Source organism: Vulpes vulpes, chromosome 5 (genome assembly GCF_048418805.1).
Source record: "Vulpes vulpes isolate BD-2025 chromosome 5, VulVul3, whole genome shotgun sequence".
NCBI classification, from domain to species: domain Eukaryota; kingdom Metazoa; phylum Chordata; class Mammalia; order Carnivora; family Canidae; genus Vulpes; species Vulpes vulpes.
The window spans coordinates 114,622,503-114,645,886 of NC_132784.1; the positions used below are offsets into that span (position 1 = coordinate 114,622,503).

At 41.6% G+C, this 23,384-nt stretch overlaps 3 protein-coding genes across 3 annotated transcripts; 1 reads left to right on the forward strand and 2 right to left on the reverse strand.

The window, feature by feature from the left end:
• LOC112910041 (olfactory receptor 10R2-like) lies at positions 1–942 on the reverse strand. Its single transcript, XM_025986271.2, has one exon. The coding sequence runs from the start codon at positions 940–942 to the stop codon at positions 1–3; it is 942 nt and encodes a 313-aa protein (XP_025842056.2).
• Positions 943–6,753: 5,811 nt separating this feature from the next.
• Positions 6,754–7,908, reverse strand: LOC112910121 (olfactory receptor 10K1-like). Its single transcript, XM_025986374.2, has 2 exons — positions 7,813–7,908; positions 6,754–7,689 (listed from the first exon to the last, which is right to left on the reverse strand). Exons 1-2 carry the CDS (start codon positions 7,906–7,908, stop codon positions 6,754–6,756), a joined length of 1,032 nt encoding a protein of 343 aa, XP_025842159.2.
• A 14,202-nt stretch (positions 7,909–22,110) lies between these two features.
• LOC112910040 (olfactory receptor 10T2-like) lies at positions 22,111–23,055 on the forward strand. The gene has a single exon (XM_025986270.1). The coding sequence runs from the start codon at positions 22,111–22,113 to the stop codon at positions 23,053–23,055; it is 945 nt and encodes a 314-aa protein (XP_025842055.1).
• The last annotated feature ends 329 nt before the right edge of the window (positions 23,056–23,384 follow it).

Genomic DNA, 23,384 nt, shown 5'->3' on the forward strand with positions numbered 1-23,384 from the left:
CTATAAAGTCTTAAGAGAAACCGCAGTCTTCCCGATCACTTTCCGAATGGCCAGCTGTACATCCTTGTTCCTAAGGCTGTATACCATAGGGTTCAACAGTGGGGTGACGATGGTGTAGGTCACTGTCACCAGCCTGTCTTTACCTGATGAGGATTTGGCTGAGGGCCGCAGGTAGACGGAGGAGGCACAGCCATAGTGGACGATGACCACAATAAGATGGGAGGCACAGGTGGAGAAGGCTTTTCGCTTGCCATCAGTAGAAGGGATCTTCAGGATGGTGCGGACAATGAAGCCATAAGAGATGCAGATGAAGATCAAGGGCACAACAAGCACCAGGACACCACAGATGAAGATGACCAGCTCGTTGATGTAGGTTTCAGCACAGGCAAGTCGGATGACTGGGGAGATGTCACAGAAGTAGTGGTTGACCCTGTTGGAGCCACAGAAAGGGAGGCTGAAGACCAACGTCGTTGCCACCAGAGATACCAGGAAGCCACTGACAATACAAGTTGCTGCCAGCTGTGCACACACCCTCCAGCTCATGAGAACAGGGTAGCGCAAAGGCTGGCAGATGGCCGTGTAGCGGTCATAACCCATAACTCCCAGAAGCAGGCAGTTCGTGACAGCAAAGCCAAGGAAGAAGAACATCTGTGTGGCACAGCTGATAAAGGAGAGTGTCCTGAGGACAGAGAACAGGTTAATAAGCATCTTGGGCAGGATAACAATTGTGTAGAAGACTTCCGAGGTGGATAAGACACAGAGAAAGAAGTACATGGGCGTGTGGAGGCTGCGTTCCAGGCGGATGACAGAGATGATGGTGAAGTTTCCACTCAGGATGATCAAGTAGAGGCCGAGAAAGAGCACAAAGAGTACAGGCTGCAATTCACCAAAGCTGGAGAAACCGAGCAGCAGGAACTCAGTGACCCGGGAAGAATTGGCCATGGAGGGTGGACTCCTAGGGACAAAGCCAGTGTGATCTCGTCCAGAGATGTTGGGATGGAGGGATCAGAGAAACTTTCCTTCCTAAGGTAGCTGCGCTGTCTAGCTGGTGTGAAAGAGAAACAACTGGCAGGAAGGAGAAAAAAAGGATCACAAATTGACCAAAAATTGGTTGAATTATTATGGCACCTATGGTGCCATTTTCTCTGGCAATGACCTTAGCAGTGAATTTGGGGTAAGTGTTCGCACGAAGGGAACGGTATTTGCTCACATAAAGCCTATCTACTAGCCCCCACTCCAGTCCTCCAGGTTTACTCAGTCTCCACTTAATTCTTAGGTATTAATATTTAAAAAAAAACTTTATCTTAACTAGGATTACCTGTGGTCATAGTTTTCCCTATTGCTAACACATATATTCCATATGCAACAGCACCAATGTCTGAGGATTGTCCTCCTGCCCTCTTTTGACACATTCCTCATGTAGGGAAACAGCCTTGATCTGTCTTGGTGTCTCTGCTGTCATCAGAAGCGTGCAGCTCCTGATCATTACTAACCCTTTACCCCATTCCCATGCCCTCACTCCTGTATTATCTACAAAGTTGAGGCAATCTTCCTCTGAGTCTCACACTTTTCCCAAATGTACCTTTCTGCTCATATCTAACGGTGTATTCCTTCACATGTGCTTTAGCATGGAGAACCTTTGAACAATCGTGTCATTGTTATCCTACCTTCTAAATCTGGGAATCGTCCGTGCCTTAAGCTGTGGTTGTTGTTTCTTTCTAATTGTAATGGGACCTTCTGCAGATTCTCAGTTAAAGCAAGAAGTGCACATTGAGTCCCCCCTATAACTTCTAAACTGTCACTTTCTCTTGGGTTCCTTAGAATCTCATTGGTCACTAGTCTTAAGCGTTTGTCATCAACTTCACAACTTGTCAGTCACCAGATACAGCAGTGTCTCGTCTATACCACATGCCTGAAAGCTTGCTGAAGAAATAAGTGAACTATAATCCCAGGGTTTCGTCTAAATTATTTCTGTCCACCCCAGAGGTTTAAGTCCTGAGCTTTTCCAAACTTGTTCCCTTAATATTCATGTACCATGTAATTTTAGCCCTCTGCTTCAACATTTTGGGATAAAACAATCTCTCTAATTTCATTCTCTACATGCAGAGACAAAAGATCCCTTAAAAATTTCTGCTTTTCTCTGGGCACCTGAGTGGTGCAGGTGGTTAAGTGTCTAGTCAGGTCATGATCCCAGAGACCTTGATGGAGCCCTGTGTCAGGCTCCTGCTCAGCAGGGCAGCCAGTTTCTCCCTCTCCCGCTGCCCCTCCCTCATTTTTGATCTCTGTCTATCACTCACTCTCTCCTAAATAAATAAAATCTTTTTTAAAAAGAATATTTGCTTTTCTGACTATTTCATGGTTTCCTCCATTGTATCAACTAGCCAAACTTTTGCATTTCAATTGAAATAACACTCTGTGAGTCTAAAAGACTTTTGCAGATAACATTACTTCTTCTATCAGTGCTTACTCTTTTGCTTAGACTAAGGCAAAGCCCAATTTGAAATGGGACCAAAATCAAGAGGTTTCAGTCCTAGTCTGCCCTCTTTGAAGTGCCGGTCCCTAAACTTTACATATAAGGAATACACACCGTGCATTGGACTGGAGCAAAGTCCTCACCAGTGCTCCTCCAGAGATGTCATCTCCACCTTTCCAGTGTCCTGGTCTCTGTCCTTTGAGTTTGTTCTTTTATAGGACCTTCCCGGGAAGAGCTGTGACCTGTTATGCATAGAGGGTTGGGGTTTGGGAAGGTAAGAAAGGCCCTTTTTCTGGGTGACCCTTATGTGACTCTCCCCCACAGCACTCACAAGACATCACCTACTTTCTTTCTGTTATCTATCTGTCTATCTATCTATCTATCTATCTATCTATCATCTATTGAAGGGAGGAACAGCAGATAAATAGAGCAAAAGAGAATCCTAAGCAGACTCCCTGCTGCGTGTGGAGGCTGACACAGGATTCCATTCCTTGACCCTGAAATTATGATCTAAACCAAAACAAGAGTCAGATGCTTAACTGATTGTGCCACCTAGACACCCCTCATTTCTTTCTTTCTATATCTAATTCTGTACCCCTCCTATGAAGCAATGGAGCTCATTCTGTGTCCCTGCCTTCATGGTGACCTCCATGTCTACCCCCACAGTTTCAACCATCCAGTTTTCCCTTCTGACATTTCAAATTTCCCACTTCTGATCATAGTGGGATAAGTAGATCACGGACTCATGAGAAAACATGACAACGTAATTTTGCCATACAAGAAATGCTTGGATGGTCATTATTCTTCTCAATTAGGAAATCAAATTCCCTAAATCAAAATAAAAATTTTATAATCCTTCAAATCATAGAGCTTGTGTGCAGTGACATGCAGTCCTCTTTATTTTCAGACACTTCTTCAACGCTTCTATGCAGTTATCTAGGTGAGATTTGCCAAAATAGTCTTGACATAAAGAAAGAAGAACCAGCATTCTCCTTTCAACTTTTATAAACTCAGTTTCCTTACATACGGAAACTGCCTACATGACTCCACAGAAAACTATCACCTGTGCCTCTTCTCCATGGGCAATTTGGCTAATATCTCAAAGAGCATCATCAAGGGTAATTTTCCATCCTGCACTGGCATGACCTCAGTGCCTTGTTGGTAACAGAGATCCCTTCCTCCATAGGGAGCTAATTACCATATTGTGCCCAATGCTTGTCCATAATTTCTCCAATTAGCAAGTAGAGCTATGGTAACACACTCAGAGAATTTGTGGGCCAAAGAGAAGACCGTTTCTCATACACCATGGGGATTAGTCAGTTTTCCCTTCAACATTCTCTGGGGAATCATTGAATGCTGGAAGTTTTCTGGGTACCATTTGTTAAACCAAATGACATTTGAAGGGCCTCCTTAGAGTTTCCCTGCCTAATGACTCTAAATTTTCATCCTCGGGTGGAAGAAGATGTGAATTTTGCATTCTCATTTCTGACGTCTGTAAGAGGGGAAGCAAGTAGAAATAAAGGACAGAATATTAGAACGGCAGAGGCAGCATAAGTGTTTCAGACTCATGGGAAACATACTTGATCCTAGAATAGAATGTGAACATGATTAGTACTTGTTCAATAAATATTTTTAGATTTTTTAATAATAAACATATAATTAATAAATTAAAGTTAAATAAAAATGAGATTATGGAGAAAAATGAGGAGATGCCCTAGTATGGGTAGGTTTTAGCTGAGTCATCTCCTTCGGTAAAGGTCCTCCTGTTTTCAGATTGCATATCTATTTCCTCTCCCAGTGAGTGGAGACACTAAGGCCAATAATAGGGCAAATGCTAGACACTGATGGAAATGATTCAAAAGACTAAAAGTAGAAAGATAGGAAATAATGCCCAGCATTCACAAACCAAACGAGGAAGGGAAGGATCTTCATATTTGGCAGTTTAATATTCAGACCTAAAGGGGTGTTTGGGTAGCTCCATCGCTTAAGCTTCCAACTTATGGTTTTTGTTAAGGTCATGATTTCATGTGTCATGTGATTGAAATCTTAATTGGGCTGTGCACTCAGTGGGAGTCTTGCCTTGAAGTCTCTCCCTCAGCCCCTCCCTTACAGGCATGGGAAGGTATGTTGAGGGTGCATGCTCTCTCTAGAATAATTTTTAAAATCTTAAAAAAAATGATTCGGACCAGGAGTATTAAATGAACAACAAAAGTCAGTAAGAAAAAAATCATTTTAATGCTAATGACTATGATTCACAGTGAAATTATAATCCATATGAATTTATATCCCCTCAAATAACAGAGGTGCAACCTTCATAAGGAAGAAACAGTAAAATGTTGCAAGGAGACACACTTATAATGGAGAACTTTCATAAACCACTCTGCTCAAATAAGTCAGGAAAAAACATATAGCTAAGAATATAGAAGGTCTAAGGCTCATACTAGTGAAGCATATCTGATGAGTACTTATCGGAATTGTGTTGTAATGAAAGAGCACACATGTTCTTTTCAAGGCACATGAAGAAAGTATGAATATAGGCTGTGTATCAGGTCACAATAAAAACTGGAACCAAGGTCACAGAGTGGTTAAGAATGCAAACAATCATCCTTAATCCCAGCGCAATAAGCTATCAATGAGGACCAAAGTAAAGAGAATTTTAAAATCTATTAAATAATTGTTGTGTCAAAAGGGAAATATAAAGCAAAATGCACTAAGTTTCACTAGATAATATCAAATACAATATGTGTAGCAAAAATATTTGGGTTAAGTTTAAAGCAGAGATGAGAGGATATTTCCTATATATAAGTTATATATATATATCTCCTAAATATATATATATATTTATATATATATACTTTAAAAATTAGTTTGTTGAAAGCATCAGTATATAAAATAGAACAGCAAACTAAAGGAAAATTCATAAGAAAAGTAACACAATATACAGATAAAAACAAAAAATGCAAAAAAGAATAGTACAAAAAACAAATAAAATAAAAAACATGATGGGGGAAAAACTAGAATGCATCCATTCATTCACCCATACATTAACTCTTTGACAACAACAGACAAAACAAACTACCACAATATGAATCAGAAAAAAAAATTTTAAAGCACAAATGTAAATAGTATATGATGCCATAGGAAAGAAACATTTCTAAGAAATATTCAAATGTCAAATATATCGTACATATTTTACGAAGAATTTTGAAAGTCTAGATGAATTCAGTAATCTTGTAGAACACTAAATTCCATATTTGATCCACTAAAAATGAAATAGTTGTGGAAGTCAATTTTCTTACAAGAAAGAGAGGACATTACCGCAGGGTCATGCCTAAGAAAAGATACTGTGCCTGTATTGTTTTACAGAATTTCAACATATTTATAAACATGAGATGATTCAACCCAACAAATAGTAACTATTCAATAAATAATTCTTTAGGTAAAAGAGTAAACCCCCTTTCAAACTTCAACTCACATAACATAAAAAACACTTGTGACTATGTCAATAAAATATAAAAACTCTGGGGATCCCTGGGTGCATCAACGGTTTAGCGCCTGCCTTCGGCCCAGGGCATGATCCTGGAGACCCACGATCATGTCTCACATCGGGCTCCCTATATGGAGCCTGCTTCTCCCTCTGCCTGTGTCTCTGCCTCTGTGTGTGTGTGTGTGTGTGTGTGTGTGTCCCGTCAATAAATAAATAAAATCTTTAAAAAAATAAAAATAAATAAAATAAAATAAAATAAAATATAAAAACTTTGAATGATTAGAAAAAATAAATCACTGAAGGAAAACATTAGAGACTAACCTTAAAGATAATGACAGATTCTCTGAGTAGTAACAAACAACATATGACTGTATAACATGAAATATTTATTCCTAGAGAAGTGCAGTTAAAGATTTTAGAAAACAAACAACTGGGAAATTTCTCAAAAGCATCAGAATGTTGTAGTGGCTGGGTGTTACAGTAGGTTGAGTGTCTGATTCTTGGTTTCAGATTAAGGCATGATCTCAGGATTTGGGATCAAGTCTCACCTCAGACTTACTCTGGAAGGAATCTGCTAGTCCCTATCCCTCTGCTTCTCTTCTCTCTCTAAGATGAATAAATATAAAATATTAAAAAATTATTGAAATGTTAATACAAACGTAGGAAAAGCTGCTAGAGGAAATAATTAAAACACTAAAGTAGGAGAGACTATAGGCATACAATTGACACAATCAAAGTGACATAAAAGGCATACATTCACTGACCAGTTAAAAATTCATGGTAACAAATTAATTTAGTGAAGAGGATACGAAGTCTGGCCCATTACTCTTCGAAAGGCTGCCTTGAATTCCTGGTTCCTCAGGCTGTAAATTATTGGATTGAAGAGTGGAGTGAAGATGGTGTAGGACACAGATATGAGCGTGTCCTGACTTGAAGAGTAGCTGGATTTGGGCCTTAAGTAGATGAAAGAGGCACAACCGTAATGCACAGTAGCCACAGTGAGGTGGGAGGCACAGGTGGAGAAGGCCTTGTACCTGCCAGTGGAGGATGGGATCTTCAAAATGGCAGAAATGATGCGGATGTAGGAGACCAGGATAAGGAAGAGGGGGACAACCAACACACACACACCAATCATGAATATGACCAATTGACTGAGGCGCGTGTGATGGGACGCCACCTTGAGGACAGGAGAGATGTCGCAGAAGTAGTGATGCAGCTGGTTGGAGGAGCTGAAGGGCAGGTGAAACACCAGGGAGGTGACAACCTGGGCAATAGTCAAGCCACAGGCACAGGCAGCGGCCACGAGTCCCACACACACCCGGGGTCCCATGAGCTCTGTGTAGCGCAGAGGGTTACAGATGGCCACGTAGCGGTCATACCCCATGGCTGCCAGCAGGAAGGAGTGAGAGCAGCCGAGGAAGAGGAAGGTGAACATCTGGATGGCACAGCCCACAAAGGAGATGGTCTTCTTCTGGGCCAGCAGGTCCACCAGCATCTTGGGGACGATGACAAAGGTGTAGCAGGTCTCAGAGCAGGAGAAGACAGCCAGGAAGAAGTACATGGGGGTGTGCAGGGCTCTGTCCAGCACGATGGTGGAAATGATGATGGCATTGGTGCCCAGAGTGAACAGGTAGAGGGGCAGGAAGGCGACGAAGAGCAGCCGCTGCAGCCCGGCCAGTGAAGAGAAGCCAAGGAAGATGAACTCCCTCACCAGGGTCTCGTTGCCCCACTCCGTGCAGAGCACCCCCAGAGAGGAGACCCCAGGACAGAGACAGAGACCAGGATACAGGAAGGGGAGCAGGAATGGGCGGAACAATCACACAGGGTCTGCAGGCAGCCCAGGCCTTCATGCCTCCCCAGAAAGGTCTGTGAAGAAAAGACCTAAGCCTCCATAGACAACAGAGGACCTGACAGTCAATGGGGAGGCTTTCCCGAAGGCCACGACCATGGTTTCTAGCCAAGGATTACGCATCTGTCTCACTGGTTTCACTCACATCTCGCTGAGGGATTCCTGTGTTGTCTTGCTCACTGCAAGCCTAAGGAAACTAGCTCTGCAAAATGGAAAAAAATAGGTGCAATTCCAGCCGTCTGCACTGGGTCAGAATGTGCAGTGAAGAATGAGTGGTGTTTGGAAACCACATGGGACCTCGGTGTAGCCAACTGTAAAATGGGAAGGGAGAAGAAAAGTTAGGTTTAGGTGACCTCCAGCAAACGTGGGAAGGACATCATGACCATGTAAGTTCTTCATGTCAACAACCTATGGCAATAACCCAAAATCCAAGGAAGCAACACCGTTAGTGTCATGCCTGATAGACTGACTAAGAGGAGGGAGGGACCCTCCTGGAGGCTCCACACTGGCAGCCTTGCCAAAGAGTGGAAGGCCAGAAAACACCAGTTTCAGGACAAATGTCCCTGGTTCCACAAAGAGGAAGCACCAGGGAGGTAGAAAGAGACTCATTACCTTGGTGGCATTTGCAGCTCACCTCCCTTTTCTGATTGTGCCTCTGAAAAACTCCAAGAACGGAATTTTCCAAAAATGGCTCAGAGCTCATCAAAGAGCATTTGAAAGACTGGGGGACAATTGGTCCGTTTTCCAGGTACAGGTACTTGGAGGTTCCTCAGACTTGATGTCTCTTCGATATTGTTATACCAACAAGATGATTATGTCAACACTGTAAGATTCCCTTCACACATTCTGCTCCTAAACACGGTCTACAAGTTGTTAGAAAGCAGGGTTTCCAGAGTCACTCTTAGGACTCACATCAGATAACTTTGCATATATGTAACTCCAATTGTCCAAGCCTACGAAGTAACAACAGTGTTTTCTATGCAAAGTCACTTAGCCTTTATTTATTGGCTGCATCCAGTCTTTATTTACACACTTTTCTGATGTACGTGTTCAATAAATGGTGCTGGGAAAATTGGACATCCACATGCAGAAGAATGAAACTAAACAACTCTCTTTCACCAGACACAAAGATAAACTCAAAATGGATGAAAGATCTAAATGTGAGACAAGATTCCATCAAAATCCTACAGGAGAACACAGGCAACACCCTTTTTGAACTTGGCCACAGTAACTTCTTGCAAGATACATCCACGAAGGCAAAAGAAACAAAAGCAAAAATGAACTATTGGGACTTCATCAAGATAAGAAGCTTTTGCACAGCAAAGGAAACAGTCAAAAAAACTAAAAGAAAACCTACAGAATGGGAGAAGGTATTTGCAAATGACATATCAGATAAAGGGCTAGTATCCAAGATCTATAAAGAACTTATTAAACTCAACAGCAAAGAAACCAACAATCCAATCATGAAATGGGCAAAAGACATGAAGAGAAATCTCACAGAGGAAGACATAGACACGGCCAACAAGCACATGAGAAAGTGCTCTGCATCACTGGCCATCAGGGAAATACAAATCAAAACCACAATGAGATACCGCCTCACACCAGTGAGAATGGGGAAAATTAACAAGGCAGGAAACAACAAATGTTGGAGAGGATGCGGAGAAAGGGGAACCCTCTTGCACTGTTGAAGGGAATGTGAACTGGTGCAGCAACTCTGGAAAACTGTGTGGAGGTTCCTCAGAGAGTTAAAAATACACCTGCCCTACGACCCAGCAATTGAACTGTTGGGGATTTACCCCAAAGATACAGATGCAATAAAACGTTGGGACACCTGCACCCCGATGTCTCTAGCAGCAATGTCCACAACAGCCAAACTGTGGAAGGAGCCTCGGTGTCCATCGAAAGATGAATGGATAAAGCAGATGTGGTTTACGTATACAATGGAATATTCCTCAGCCATTAGAAACGACAAATACCCACCATTTGCTTCAACGTGGATGGAACTGGAGGGTACTATGCTGAGTGAAGTAAGTCAATCGGAGAAGGATAAACATTGTATGTTCTCATTCATTTAGGGAATATAAATAATAGTGAAAGGGAATATAAGGGAAGGGAGAAGAAATGTGTGGGAAATATCAGAAAAGGAGACAGAACATAAAGACTCCTAACTCTGGGAAATGAAATAGGGGTGATGGAAGGGGAGGAGGGTGGGGGGTGGGGGAGAATGGGTGACGGGCACTGAGGGGGGCACTTGATGGGATGAGCACTGGTGTTATTCTGTATGTTGGCAAATTGAACACCAATAAAAAATAAATTTATTATAAAAAATAAAAATAAATAAATAAATAAATAAACTTACATCATCTAGTGAGGAATCATTTGCACCGTCTACCAGAATTTTCCATTTTTACATTCTTCCAGCCAATAGCAAATTTAGATTCTGGATATACATTAAATATTTGGAACTTTCTTTTTTTTCTTTTAAAGATTTGTGTGTGTGCGTGAGAGAGAGAGAGAGAGGGAGAGACAGAGAGAGCACACAAGTGGTAGGTGCACAGGAAGGGAGAGAGATATTACCCGGATTCTGTGATAAGCATGGGGTCTCAGGCTTTGTCTGACCCCGGGTCCCTGAGATCATGACCTCAGCCAAAACCTAGAGTCAGATGCTTAACCTACTGCATCAGCCAAGTGCCTCTAATGATGAGAAAGTTCTGAAACCCATTGTATTCATCTCTAGAAACAGGGAGATAAATTTTTTTTCTTCTTCCTTACTACCTCGAAACAGGTCCTAAACTCAATACTTATAGTTATTCATGTACTTGAAGTTAATATGAAATACACAGGCTGGTTTTAAAGTGCTTTAACAAATAATAGGCATTTTCATTATGTACCTGCACAGATATTTCTGATAAAATATAAGATATGATTGTACTATGTCGGTCTCCATAGATACATCTGCAGGTGGATAATAGCTGCATGTTTTCTATATTTAGAAAAACAAACCAGTGTGTTTACATAACAGCCTCACAAGGAAAATGGATTTTTGTCTGTTAAGACCCTGAGACAAATCGACATTTATCCTCATAGCTCATTTTGCCCTAGCTCTTTCCACTGATATTTCTCATCTCCTTTTACATAATCCACATCTAACCCCCCCCTCCACTGCCAACTTTGTGGGTGTGACATGTGGAGTAGAACACAGAGGCTGGAAGTCTCTCGATTCTGAAGGAATACCTGGATCTACGCAAACCCAAAATAATTATCTAAATTATTTTTCACTCCGACCCATGACACAGCTGACTGGATTGTGAGATTGGTGTATCTGCCCTTCTTGTGGTGTTTGAGAACCCACAAGCACCATCCAGCTGAGGAGGCAGCCCTCGTCTGCTCAAGAAAACATCGGGACGAGCACAGAGAGCTCAAACTCTACTATACATAGAAAGATGTAAGAGCAGAAACATGAATAAGATCTTCCTGCCCAATGCCCAAGACCATCAACTTAAAGTCAAAGACCCCTGCATTTGACAGGACAAGATCTCTATGTTAAGTCTAGCTTTGGGTGACTTTGAGCAAGACACTTCATTTAAGGCACACATAAGTGAAGCTGTTCCATCTCCTTACTCTAAAACTAAATTGGCTCGGGTCCGTAAGGACTGTAATAAACTGTCCAGATGTGTGGGAAAGTCCTTCATCAGAAAGGCCTTGAACACTAGCTTGCAGGAGACCTGGCTTAGGGCACCAGTGGAGTACTGACTCCAAGAGTCTTTCAGTTCAGGAAGTTGAAGACTCTCTAAATGATGATCCCGGAAGGGCCCTTATATGCTAGAACCTGTGGGGGGCATTCAGGTTAATACTCAAAGAGATGGCACTAAAAAAAAAAAAAAAAAAAAGAGATGGCACTTGCACACCCGAGTTTTCTGACCCCTTAGATGCCCTGTTGGGATAGTATGTACACGGAATTTAAATAGTAACTCAGGAGAAGAGGGTACTGGGTACCGGCAAAAGGGAACAAAACTAAATATTTAACACTTTGGAGATATTCAGCTATTTATCTGAAGAAAAGCATCAATCAGTAAAGGGAGACAAATTCTGTAGGCAGCATCAAAGAGCAAAGAAGTAAAATTTCCATCTTTCTAGGTGCACACAAAGACCATGAACATGCATATTGAAAGGAGTCTGAGCGTGGGATGTCAATTATAAATCAAAAGAGATTCCACGAGTACCCAGTAGGGAGAAAAGTGGACATTCAGGATCTGTTTCTGTTCACCGAGGAGTCAAGCAACCAAAAAGACACGAAAAGAAAATCTAGCTGGGAAGAAAGCTGATGCAGTCTGAGCATCCTGATTCAGAGAACTCTATGGCCCACACCCAAACACTCCTCAGATCTTGAGTTAAAAGTGTCCCCTGGTTCTCTTCTCAACCCTGCCTCTACTGCACCTGCCATCACTGATCTCCTGGAGGGGCTCCTCATCCACAACACGACCCATCCCTGAGGCCCACACCCCACACAGCCCTAGACCCCACCACTACCTGCTGTTCAGCAAGTACCCACAGGGCTTTCCTCCTTTCAATTCAGACAGAAGGAGCTATTCAGTGTCTGGGATCCCTTGTCAAGTAGATTCTCAGCTCAGAAACCGACCACAGGACAGCAGGAGGCAGGGAATGTGCGCTGGAGTAGACGCTCTCATCTGCATCAACAGAGGACGCCTCTGCCTACATCAGGCCCATGGGCCCCTCCAGCCACACTGGCGGTCTGTGGAGGCGCTGGTGACCAGCACACAGGGAGGTTATTAGAAAGGTGTACTGTGGTGGTTGGACTCCTGAGGCTGTATCTGCTCCTGGAGACGTTGTCTTGGGGTTAATTAGAAGTCAAGTCTACTTTGGAGAATTAATGTCACCAGGTTCTCAAAGGCAGCCTTTTCTGAGGAACCTGGGAAGAAGGAGCCAGGAGCATAATTAGCCCGTGCCCGCATTGGAAGCTACGTCCACAGGTAGTGGATTCTGTGGGACAGATGACCACAACTGGAACCGTGTTGTACAGCCCACATGGGGATTTTTCACTGAATTTTAAGTCAGGAAGTTTGTATACATCCAGCGGTTCTCAACTTGAGTGTTTCTAAGAGTCAAAAGAGGACTTAATTACAAATCCATCATCTCAGGTTCTTGTCCATAGAAATTCTAATCAGTGACTCTAAGCTACTCTGCAGAAACCTACATCTTAACAAGCATCTTCAGCGAGGTTGAGTTCTATCATTGGCTGCCTTGCTGTTGACAAGCGTCTTCTTGTCGAGTGACTAACCCTGAAGTTCTCACTTTCATCCAAGCAAATCCAAAATGAGTATCAATCCAGTCCAAATCACAACATGGACAGTGAGGGCAACCTGACAGTCAGATTTATGAGGTTTACCTGAAAAAATAGGATACTTTTGAAACAGATGGGTAATGTAGAGACTCAGTGTTCCCAGGAGAAGATGCCTCAGTGATAATAAGAAGAAGGATAAGTGTGCTGTGGGAGCAAGAAGAGGTAAGGAGTACAGAGAGACACAGAGGAGAATTCAGAAATTCTGTTGTGCACTTTTAGCAACAGAAGTGACCTCACATGTCAGTAAGAAAAGTGTGATTATTTACTAAATAATAGTGGGAAACGGGCTGCCCCTGTGTGCTCCTCACCTGAAGGACGTGTCCTCGGGGAATAAAGACATGGCCTCCTGAAGACTCAGTAATAGCGCTCAGAGCCCGACCTCCCCTGAGGAGCCCTGTGCGTCTAGCCCACCCGCAAACAGTGCCCTGTGCCCATTCTCCAGCAGCAGCATGACTGAGTTTGGGACCAGTATGAGCGGAGTTGGAACCCACTCCTTCCATTTCACCCTGAGTGACTGACACAGAAGGTTGAGCTTGGTGGTTTAGAGGTGTTATTTCTCTCAGGAGTGTCACTTCTGCCTGGAAACACAAAACTGGAGATGGAGGCTTGGCCTTGGCCACCTCAGTCTACCTTGTTGTACTGCACACGTGATGTGCAGCCAGAAAGGTTCTTGCTGCACCAGCCAGGGTCATTAATTTTCCGTTTTTGTTTTTTTTTTTTTTTAAGACTTATTGCTAAAGGATTGATTTCATTTTTCTTAAAACATTTCCCTGATATGAATATTTAAATATAGCTTATAGATCTGTAAGTTATAGATAGATAATTTTTGTGAGTCTCCTTTAGCATGAGGATCACAGATAAATATTTCAATAAAAATACAGACTTTTGAAACATCGACTTTTTCTAAGCTTTTACATTTTTAGTTACAGAGATTATTATCATTTGCTTTCCACCTAAGACTATGACTTTCTTGAAGACAGAGCTGATAGGATTTTTAGTTCTTTAAAACATTGTAGTCCATTTTCATTTTTTATTTTAGACTGTTTTCCAACTTTATAACATTGTACATATTTAAGGCATATAATATGATAGTCTGATATATGTACGTATTGTGTAATGATTACCACAATAAAGCCGATTATCATGATTATCAATCCAATCTCCTCACCTTGTTATGATCTGAGTGTGAAGAGAGAATCCATAGGACCCACTGATCCAGCACATTCCACGTACACAACACAGAGCTCTTAACTGCACTCACCATGCTGTATGTTAGACCTCTGGGACTCATCCCTCCTTCGTCCCCAACTGTTCTCCCCCTGTTCCCCCGACCATCATCTCTACATTTCCCCTCCCTGCAGCCCGTGGCCACCACCATTCTAGGATTTTCCACATGCACTGGAAAAGAAGGTGTATTCTTGGCATTTGGGTACAAATTTCTGTACCAGGCCCATTGGTCCTATGGTGTTGCTCCATTCTTCTGTTTCCCTGCCAATGTTCTGTCTGAAAGATCCTTTTATGGAGGGTGGGGCACTGAAGTCTCATGCCGTTATGTTATTGCTCTCTTTTCTCACTTCAGATCTGTCAATATTTGCTTTTTCTATTTTGGTGATTTAAAGTAAAACGAACATTTTTTATAATTGTGATATCTTCCTGTTAAATTGACACTTTTATCATATATAATGACATTTTTTATCTTTTGACAGTGGTTTTGATTTCTTTTTTTTTTTTTGTATATGTATTTTTTTATTGGAGTTCAATTTGCCAACATATAGCATAACACCCAGTGCTCTTCCCTTCAAGTGCCCCCTTTTTTGTCTTCTAGTCAGTGTTGGCTTTGTGTAGAAAACCAGCCCTGTCCTATTCTTGGTTATTAATTTAATCGATTATCTTTTTCCATCTGTTTACTCTTAGTCTGTGTGCATCCTAAAAGTTAAAGTGTCTAAGAGACAGGATATTGTTGGTTCTTGTTTTTTTGTTTTTGTTATTGTTTTTGTTTTTGACTTTCCTTTTTTTTAAATAAATTTATTTTTTATTGGTGTTCTGTCTTTTCTTTGGGAAGACTTATTTCCTTGACATTTAAAGTAACTAGGGAAAGACTTATTCTTGCCCTCTGGTTCATTGTTTCTGACAATTCTGTAGTTGGGTTCTTCCTTTTTTTCTTCCTCTCTTGCTGTCATCTTGTGGGTACTAATTTTTAAAGAAAATAGGGTAAGAACTACACTACTAGCATGGGGTAGAGAACATCTGGAATCTAGGAGGGTGGTAGGGCATGCTTCATTACTTCACATACAAAGGCAAATTTTGATGAGAACAACTTCACTTAATCAAAGTTACCAAAGGCTAGAGCCTTAGGAAATATGGTGGTATCTAAGTTCAAAAGAATGTTCAATAGGTGGAAAAAAAAAAAAAACACAAATAGCTATGACAGTCTTGCAATGAATTTGAGAAATGAGGATTGCGGTAGTTGTGTTTTATTTTCTTGGTTGCTTAATTACGTATATATTTTCACATTGAACCATTCCCTCCCCCTTCTCTTAATATGCTAGGCTCTGTAAGGTGTGTTGCTGGTGTTTGGAATTATAATGTAATCTTGAAAGAAGACCATCAATGATACTTAACCTGGGGCACTCTGTTCCTCTTTTTAGGAAGACGGATGCAGATACTCGTTGTGTGAGGCATATTAGCATCATATTAATTCCTACTGTTTGAAAATGTGAAGATGAAAAGAAGGGCATGTATGGCTGTTGAACATCCAAGCATGAAAACTGTGTTGGTCATATTTTGTTGACAGTTCATATGCAATACTTCTAAGGGTCTCTCCTGTACTCTTCTATAAGGACAGAAATCATCAAAATCCTGGAGTCTGTCCAGATTCCTTGTGTCAGGGAGCAACTATTTCCCTCCCCTCCAAGGTCTAACTAGCCGGATTAAGAAATGGACATGAGGCAGATTAACAGGAGAAAATCAGTTAAAATCAACAGGTGAACGTATGGAGAATCCCCATAGACATGGGAATTCCAAACACAGTGAAGCAAAATGGGGTATTTATGTCTTTCTGATCTAAGGAGAAGGGTGGGGCTCTGGGAGCAGGAGAAAGGAATGCACTTCATAGGGCAGGAGTAGATGTTTGGTAATTAGATGTTTGCCCTACCATGTAGATGCATCCCTCAGATGAAATGTATATGTTAACAACCCTTATTTTGGGAAATACCACCAATTTGGATTCTTCTGTGTGGTTAAGGAAGGATAAATGTCTGAAGCCCACAGGGTATCAAGTGCCTTCAGCTCAAAATCATCCACCTGCCAAAGTGTCACATTCTGGGGCAGCAACAGGGGATACTGTCCGGAACCCATACACTTGCCAGAATTTTAGATTTACTTAGAACTCTATAGATAATGGAAGAGGAAGAAAGTTGGGTTTTTCTATGGGAGCATGTTATGGGAGCACTTGTCAGATGGCAGATATGGGCTTTTGCCCTTGGCTTTGATATCCTGAGAATCCCTCATCAGGGCTGCATTAGTCAGCACCATAGGTAGGGGCTCCCTAAGATCCTTTCAATTCTAGAGGTCAAGACCAACCTTCCTGCCATTAGCTCTCAAGCCTCAACACGTGTAGAAGTCTCTAATGCCCCTATCAAACCTTTCATTCGTTTAAATACCTCAAGTGGATTATTCTGATTTACATACAGAGAAGAACTATGTATAATCCTGCCTCAATTTTTGCAATAGACACGGAGATCTGTTTTTCTTACCTATAATAATGCTATAAATGCCATTTTAACTGATGTAATAGAGTTCCCAGAGGTTTGGATTTGTAAATAAAATAAATGAAATTGTCCTTGGAGCAATTGTTAATCATTTTAGCTTTATGCATAAATGTAAATGGCTCAGTCAAAATCTTTCTGTATTTGAAATCTCATATACATCATATTGGCCAAGAAACTCTCCAAAGGCTATAAATATATAATTCACTATCTGTGAACATGTCAATTTCCCCAGGACATATTAACACCTTTTTTTTTTTAACCGTTCAGTTCTGGTCAAGATAAAAATGTTATTTTCCTCCTTTTATGTTTCTTTGATTACATATTAGTATGTTACAGCATTATAAATAGACTTATGAGATATTCTTATTCAACTTTTGGAAATTTTCTACTTATAACATTTTCTTATGGTTCTTTTAATTCTTTTTCTTCATAGGTCTATAAGGCTACTTGGTTCAAATATTACATTTGGTCTTTGAATTCAAAGGATTCCACTTAGTCATTTATTTTTATTAAAGTACTTTTTTATTGAAAACTAACCTTACAGAGATTTAATTTACATACTTTAAAATTCTTCCAATTTAAATGTACAGTTTGTTGTGTCTTGAAAAATGCATACATCCAAGGTCATCTATTAGGTTTAGTTGTAGAATGTTTGTACAACCTCTAAAGATCCCTTCTATCCTTTTGTGGTCAATCCACCCATTCTCGGCCCCCAGAAAACACTAATCTTGCCTTTTATTCATATGTTTTTTCTTTTCTTAAGTTCATAAAAATGAAGTCAAACATCATATTCATTTTTGTATCTTGGTTCTTTCACTAAGCATAATGTTTTTGAGGCTTCCTCGTGTTGCTGCATTTATGAGTATTTTGTTTACTTTGTAATAGTATTCCATTTTCAAATACACCACAGTTTATTTGTTTGTGGAAGTGTTGGGTTTTCAATACTCGTGTTTTGTGTCTCCTGGGTGAAAAACATTTGTCGACTTCAAGGTATATTTTTTTTTTCCTGAAATTTGTATGGCTTTGACATTTTTTAGTTAAATTGTATATGACTTTTAGCAAAGGCAAGATTTGTACTTTTTAATATATACATCCAATATTTCCATAACAATACATTAAACAGACTATCCTTTCTTCACTGAAAAACCTTAGCAAATCTGTTGGTAATCCATCAGCCGTATATGTATGCCTTGTGCTACGTCCATATTGTTCATTCCGTTTCACTGATTCTAGTGTTCAATCTTATGCCACTGTTACTGGTCAACATTGCTCTAGCATGTCTTGATATCTAGTTCATCTGTTTCTAAATTGTGCTCTCTGTGTGTGATTTTTTTTTAGAAAAATATTATTTAATATGTGGATTCTAATAAATCAATCTAACAAATGAACTAGAAGAAACAGATGCAGACTCCTAAATACAGACAAAAACAGTGGTTGGGAGAGGGGCAGGGTGGAGGATGGGCAAAATCAGCAAAGGGATTTAAGAGGTACAAACTTCCAGTTATAAAATAAACAGATTATGGGGATGAAAAGCACAGCACAGGGAATGGAATCAGTAATGTTCTAATAACCTGGTGTGGTGACAGAGGGTGACATACACTTTCCCTAAATTGTCCAACCTCCCTGAGATTCTGTTTTCAGAGTATAGCTGCTTCACTTCTTCCAACTTCTTCACTTTCCACCAATCTACTCAGCTCATCAGGATCACTGTGCTCTCCTTGGGTTCCTTCTGTAAGTGAACATAATGTGGCCTCAACGATGAGCTCACAGAACCTATATGCAGCGATGAATGGATACTGATGGTGCCCAGCTGCTGCTCACAAAGCTGCTCTTAAGATCAGAGCTGTAGTATGGAAGTGAGTAGCAAGAAAGCCTTGTGGCAGAGTTTGCCCCCTCTCACAAAAATAACCCATCAATGTAAACAGTTTCTACTTTTAAGTATCTGTGTCCTCTTCTTCATAAATCAGATCGACACTGACAAGACCCTATTTCCATTAGCCCATAGCACACTTCTATCCATGAGAACCTTTTTATTCTCAGAATCAAAACTTAAAACATGAGAAAGAAATCCATGTTTTCTTCCTTGTTACATAGCAGAAAAATCCTGAATCCTTGAGGTAGAGACATTCTATTTGAAGGGAGAGACATGTAAGGGACATTTGAGGAGTCTGAGATGCACTGTTTAGATCCTGAGAGATGGTAATGCTGCAGTGTCCTCAGCAAGCCTTGGTCTTAGCCCTCATTGCCTTAATTCTCCAACTCTCCTTCTAAACATCACACTCTTTTCAGACAAAGGGCTGTAGCTGTAAATTTGCTAAGAGGAAAAGAAATCACTGGAACCAAGTTCAAAACATTCCCAGATCCCATTCCAATAGGTTTTCTTCAGAGGACCTTGGGTAAATCCATGATAGACATGGATTCTGATATGCCTCAGGAGGCTCAGTGTATGTGGCCTCTGAACACCACCATCATGGGCTATGTCTCCCTACTCTTTGTTCTACCTTCCCCACAAACAATCAGTAGACTGCCCGGAATGACATCAGTACTCAATGCATAATGATTAAATGCATAGAAGCATTAATGAATGCATAGATGAAAGTCTGAATTAATTTGCATCTTTTAAAAAATTTTTATTTATTTATTCATGAGAGACACAGAGAGAGAGAGGCAGAGACACAGGCAGAGGGAGAAGCAGGCTCTATGCAGGGAGCCCAATGTGGGACTCGATCACGGGTCTCCAGGATCACACCCTGGGCTGAAGGAGGCGGTAAACCGCTGGTCCACCAGGGCTGCCCTTAATTTGCGTCTTTCAAAAGATGAACCTAAGCAGAGAAATGTAGAAAAGTTTAGAACATGTGCCCTCTTGGAATGCAAGCACAGTCAAGATGCATGAAGCAAGAGAGATATAGAAAATAATTATTAGTTTATTCAACTAGCACACTGGAAAGAGGCAAAAATGTTTATATTTGTCAAAGAAGGCCTTAAACAGTTTAATCCATATTCAGGAAGTATAAGACCAATGAGTAGGGAAGTTACCGTTCATTAGACTTCATTCAGCAAATGGAACCTTGAGCCAAAACAAACTGAAAAAAATCATGGGATTCAAAGCTACCCATCCTGTACACAGATCAAGTAAAGTACATACTTTATTTGATTCTTTTTTTTTTTTCAAGTTTTCATGCCCGGATCCAAAAAGTACTTCCCTCCAAGGCCCCAATCCCCTGGAGTTCCCTACCTCTATAAGACCCAGGGATTTTTCTGGTGCCTCTGCCTCCAGGAACACAGGGCTGGTGAGATGGAGGCTATCTACTTAGCTCCAACCCATCCAGAAAACAGAGCTTTCCCTCCTCTTAAAGACTCATAGCCCCTGGCCTTCCCCAATCAATTCCAGAAAGAAAACACTGCTTGAGGTTCTTACAAAGTTTGGCTGTTTGTCTCTCCCTTTATAAAGGGACAGGACACAGAAAGAAACCTGGGATTGGGCAGGAACTCTGCCTCTAAATGTAAGTGTTTCCCTTGCATTGTGACAGCAGCACCAGGCTTTCCTCTAAGCAACGTTATCTGTCAATCACTCTTCAAAGTTCTGGGCTCCAGGGAAAGACTCAGAGGCAGAATGACTTCCGATGCACAGGTGAAGTGGGTCAGAGCATCAGCATCCAGGGGGAAAGACAGAGACAAAGACCTGTGACCTTGTTGGGCTCTCTGTGCTTCCATTCCAACACACAGGCCTGAACAAAGGATGCAGAAGTAGACACACACAGTAATCGAAGCCTTTACTTACTCAGAGAAGCCTTCCAGAAGGTAAATGTAAGCTGGGGTTGTGTAGCAGGGATAAATATTAACTGTGGAGGATTCAGAACAGTAGAAAAAGATGTAATGTTAATCATAAAGACAGAGGGACAGAAATTAGTGATGTGTGATGACCGTGTCTGAGCCACTTGTCTACAGCTGAGGCCACAATTGTGTTGTAATGCTCAGGAGTAAAACGCCTGAGGTGATGATCAGGACACAGAACTCCAGACATGATGTCGTGAGAAATAATTGAGAGAACTAAGAGTGTTAGTCAGGAGGAAGATGAGACCGCTAAAGGGATATGACCACTACTCCAATAACTAAAGGGCTGTGATGGCTGCAAAAAAAAACCTTGCAGATCTGCAGGGGACACTTGCAGAGCTAAGGGCGAGTGAGCATGGAGACATATTGGGTTCATCTTCGAATCCAAAGGTTCTCGACAATCAAGACACCTAACAAGAGAGCCCCTCGCTGCGTCAGGGATTTCTTATAACTGGATTTTGACTCTGGGGACTAGACACATTGCCCAGGTTTATAGAAAAAGTTCACAGAATTGGGTGCAAATGGAGGAAGGAGATTCCTGAGCTTCTTCTAATATAAAGATTGTCTGGTTGTCTCAGGCTAGTGGTAAGTTTTCAGCACTACATGCTCTCGGGCCAAATGGCAGATCTTCCCACATATAATGGGGAGAGTCATTCTTAGAACATTCTGGAGGAACACAGACCTCATCTCTGTCTACACTGAGGTTGAGCTCTCCTTAGTCTCTTAAGCTCACATTCCCATGAAATCACAATCAGGAAATCCCCAACATGTGGGATCATTCTATGCCTCTCCCAAAAGCTTCATGACTGATTTTCATCATAAATAAATCTCCACACTTTTAACAATAATAATAATTGAAGATACTTGATTGCATTTAAGCAAACGCTATTTGAGCCAAACATAGGAGGGGCTGGACAGATCACTTTTCATTGGTTTTTGTCTTTTCCTGAATCCGATTCTCATAAGGTGGCTTCTCAGGTAAGTGATTTTTGAGGGTTGTTGCTCTCATGTGGGTTAAACACATGGCTTGATCCTTTCAAGCCTCCATTTCTTTTTCCATAAAATGATGGGATTAGCTGAGATGAGCTCTAAATCTCCTCTTGATTCAACACACCGCGTGTGAACCTTCAGATGTCCTTGAATTGGGACTTATCTTAGGTCACTTCTCCTGGTGCTTCCTGCTTTCCCCATCCTATGATCCTGTGCTGAGGGGTTAGCCACTCGCTTTTTCAAGCCAGGATTTTCAGCTTTATGCAGAAGCACAAATATGGTCCCTTTTGTCAAATTCTTTCTGTTCACAATTTCAGGATGTCTGAATCTGATTCCCACTGACCAATGAGGAGACAGAACCAGAGCATGATTACGGAGTTCATCCTTATCGGCTTCTCAAACCTGGGGGATCTGCAGATCCTTCTCTTCTTCCTCTTCCTCCTGGTTTACCTGACCACTCTGATGGCCAATGCCACCATCATGACTGTCATCCGTCTGGACAGGACTTTGCACACCCCTATGTACTTCTTTCTCTTTGTCCTCTCCTGCTCTGAAACCTGCTACACCTTGGTCATTGTACCAAAAATGCTGACCAACCTGCTTTCCACGAGTCAGACTATTTCTTTTCCTGCGTGTGCTGCTCAGCTCTACTTCTTCGTGGGCTTGGCTTGTACCAACTGTTTTCTCATTGCCGTAATGGGCTACGACCGCTACGTTGCCATCTGCAACCCTCTCAACTACACGCTTGTTGTCAGCAGAGCCACCTGTGTGCAACTGGTCCTAGCCTCCAGCTGCTGTGGCTTCCTGATCTCTGTGGTTGTTAATGTCTTGGTGTTTAGTGTGCCCTTCTGTGCCTCCAATCGGATCAACCACTTTTTCTGTGATATTTTCCCAGTCATCAAACTAGGCTGCACTGACACCAACGTGAAGGAGATGGTCATCTTCTTCCTCAGCATTCTGGTATTGCTGGTCCCCCTAGTGCTGATCTTCATCTCCTATGTCTTCATCGTCTCCACCATCCTCAAGATTGCATCCGCCGAGGGGCAGCGGAAGGCCTTTGCTACCTGTGCCTCCCACCTCACAGTGGTCACCGTCCACTATGGCTGCGCCTCCTTCATCTACCTGAGGCCCACATCCCTGTACTCTTCAGAAAAGGACCGGCTCGTGGCAGTGACCTACACTGTGATCACCCCGCTGCTTAACCCCCTTGTCTACACCCTGAGAAATAAAGAAGTCAAGACTGCACTGAGTAAGGTTCTCAGCAGGTACTCATTCCCCAAAACTGTATGATGAGTTGGTAAGTGAGCAAAGTTATCTTTGGGAAAGAAATGAGGACTTCAATTACCTTGATTCTTTTTATTGGGAAGGCTTTGTGATTGTTATGTCTGCTATGGAGGCTTTACCCAGTGGTCCCCAGAAAGTTATGTGAATGTGAAAACTCTCAAGCATTGCAGTCATGCTATTTTCATGCACTGGAAATCTAGGTTCTCTCAGCTGATGCTACAATTGACGCATTCGCCTTCTGAGTATGCCCAGGGGCTGATACTCTTCTCACACTGAAAGATACAATGGCAAAGGACTTTTAAGTTCCAAAATACTTTTCTCTATATTTTGAGGTT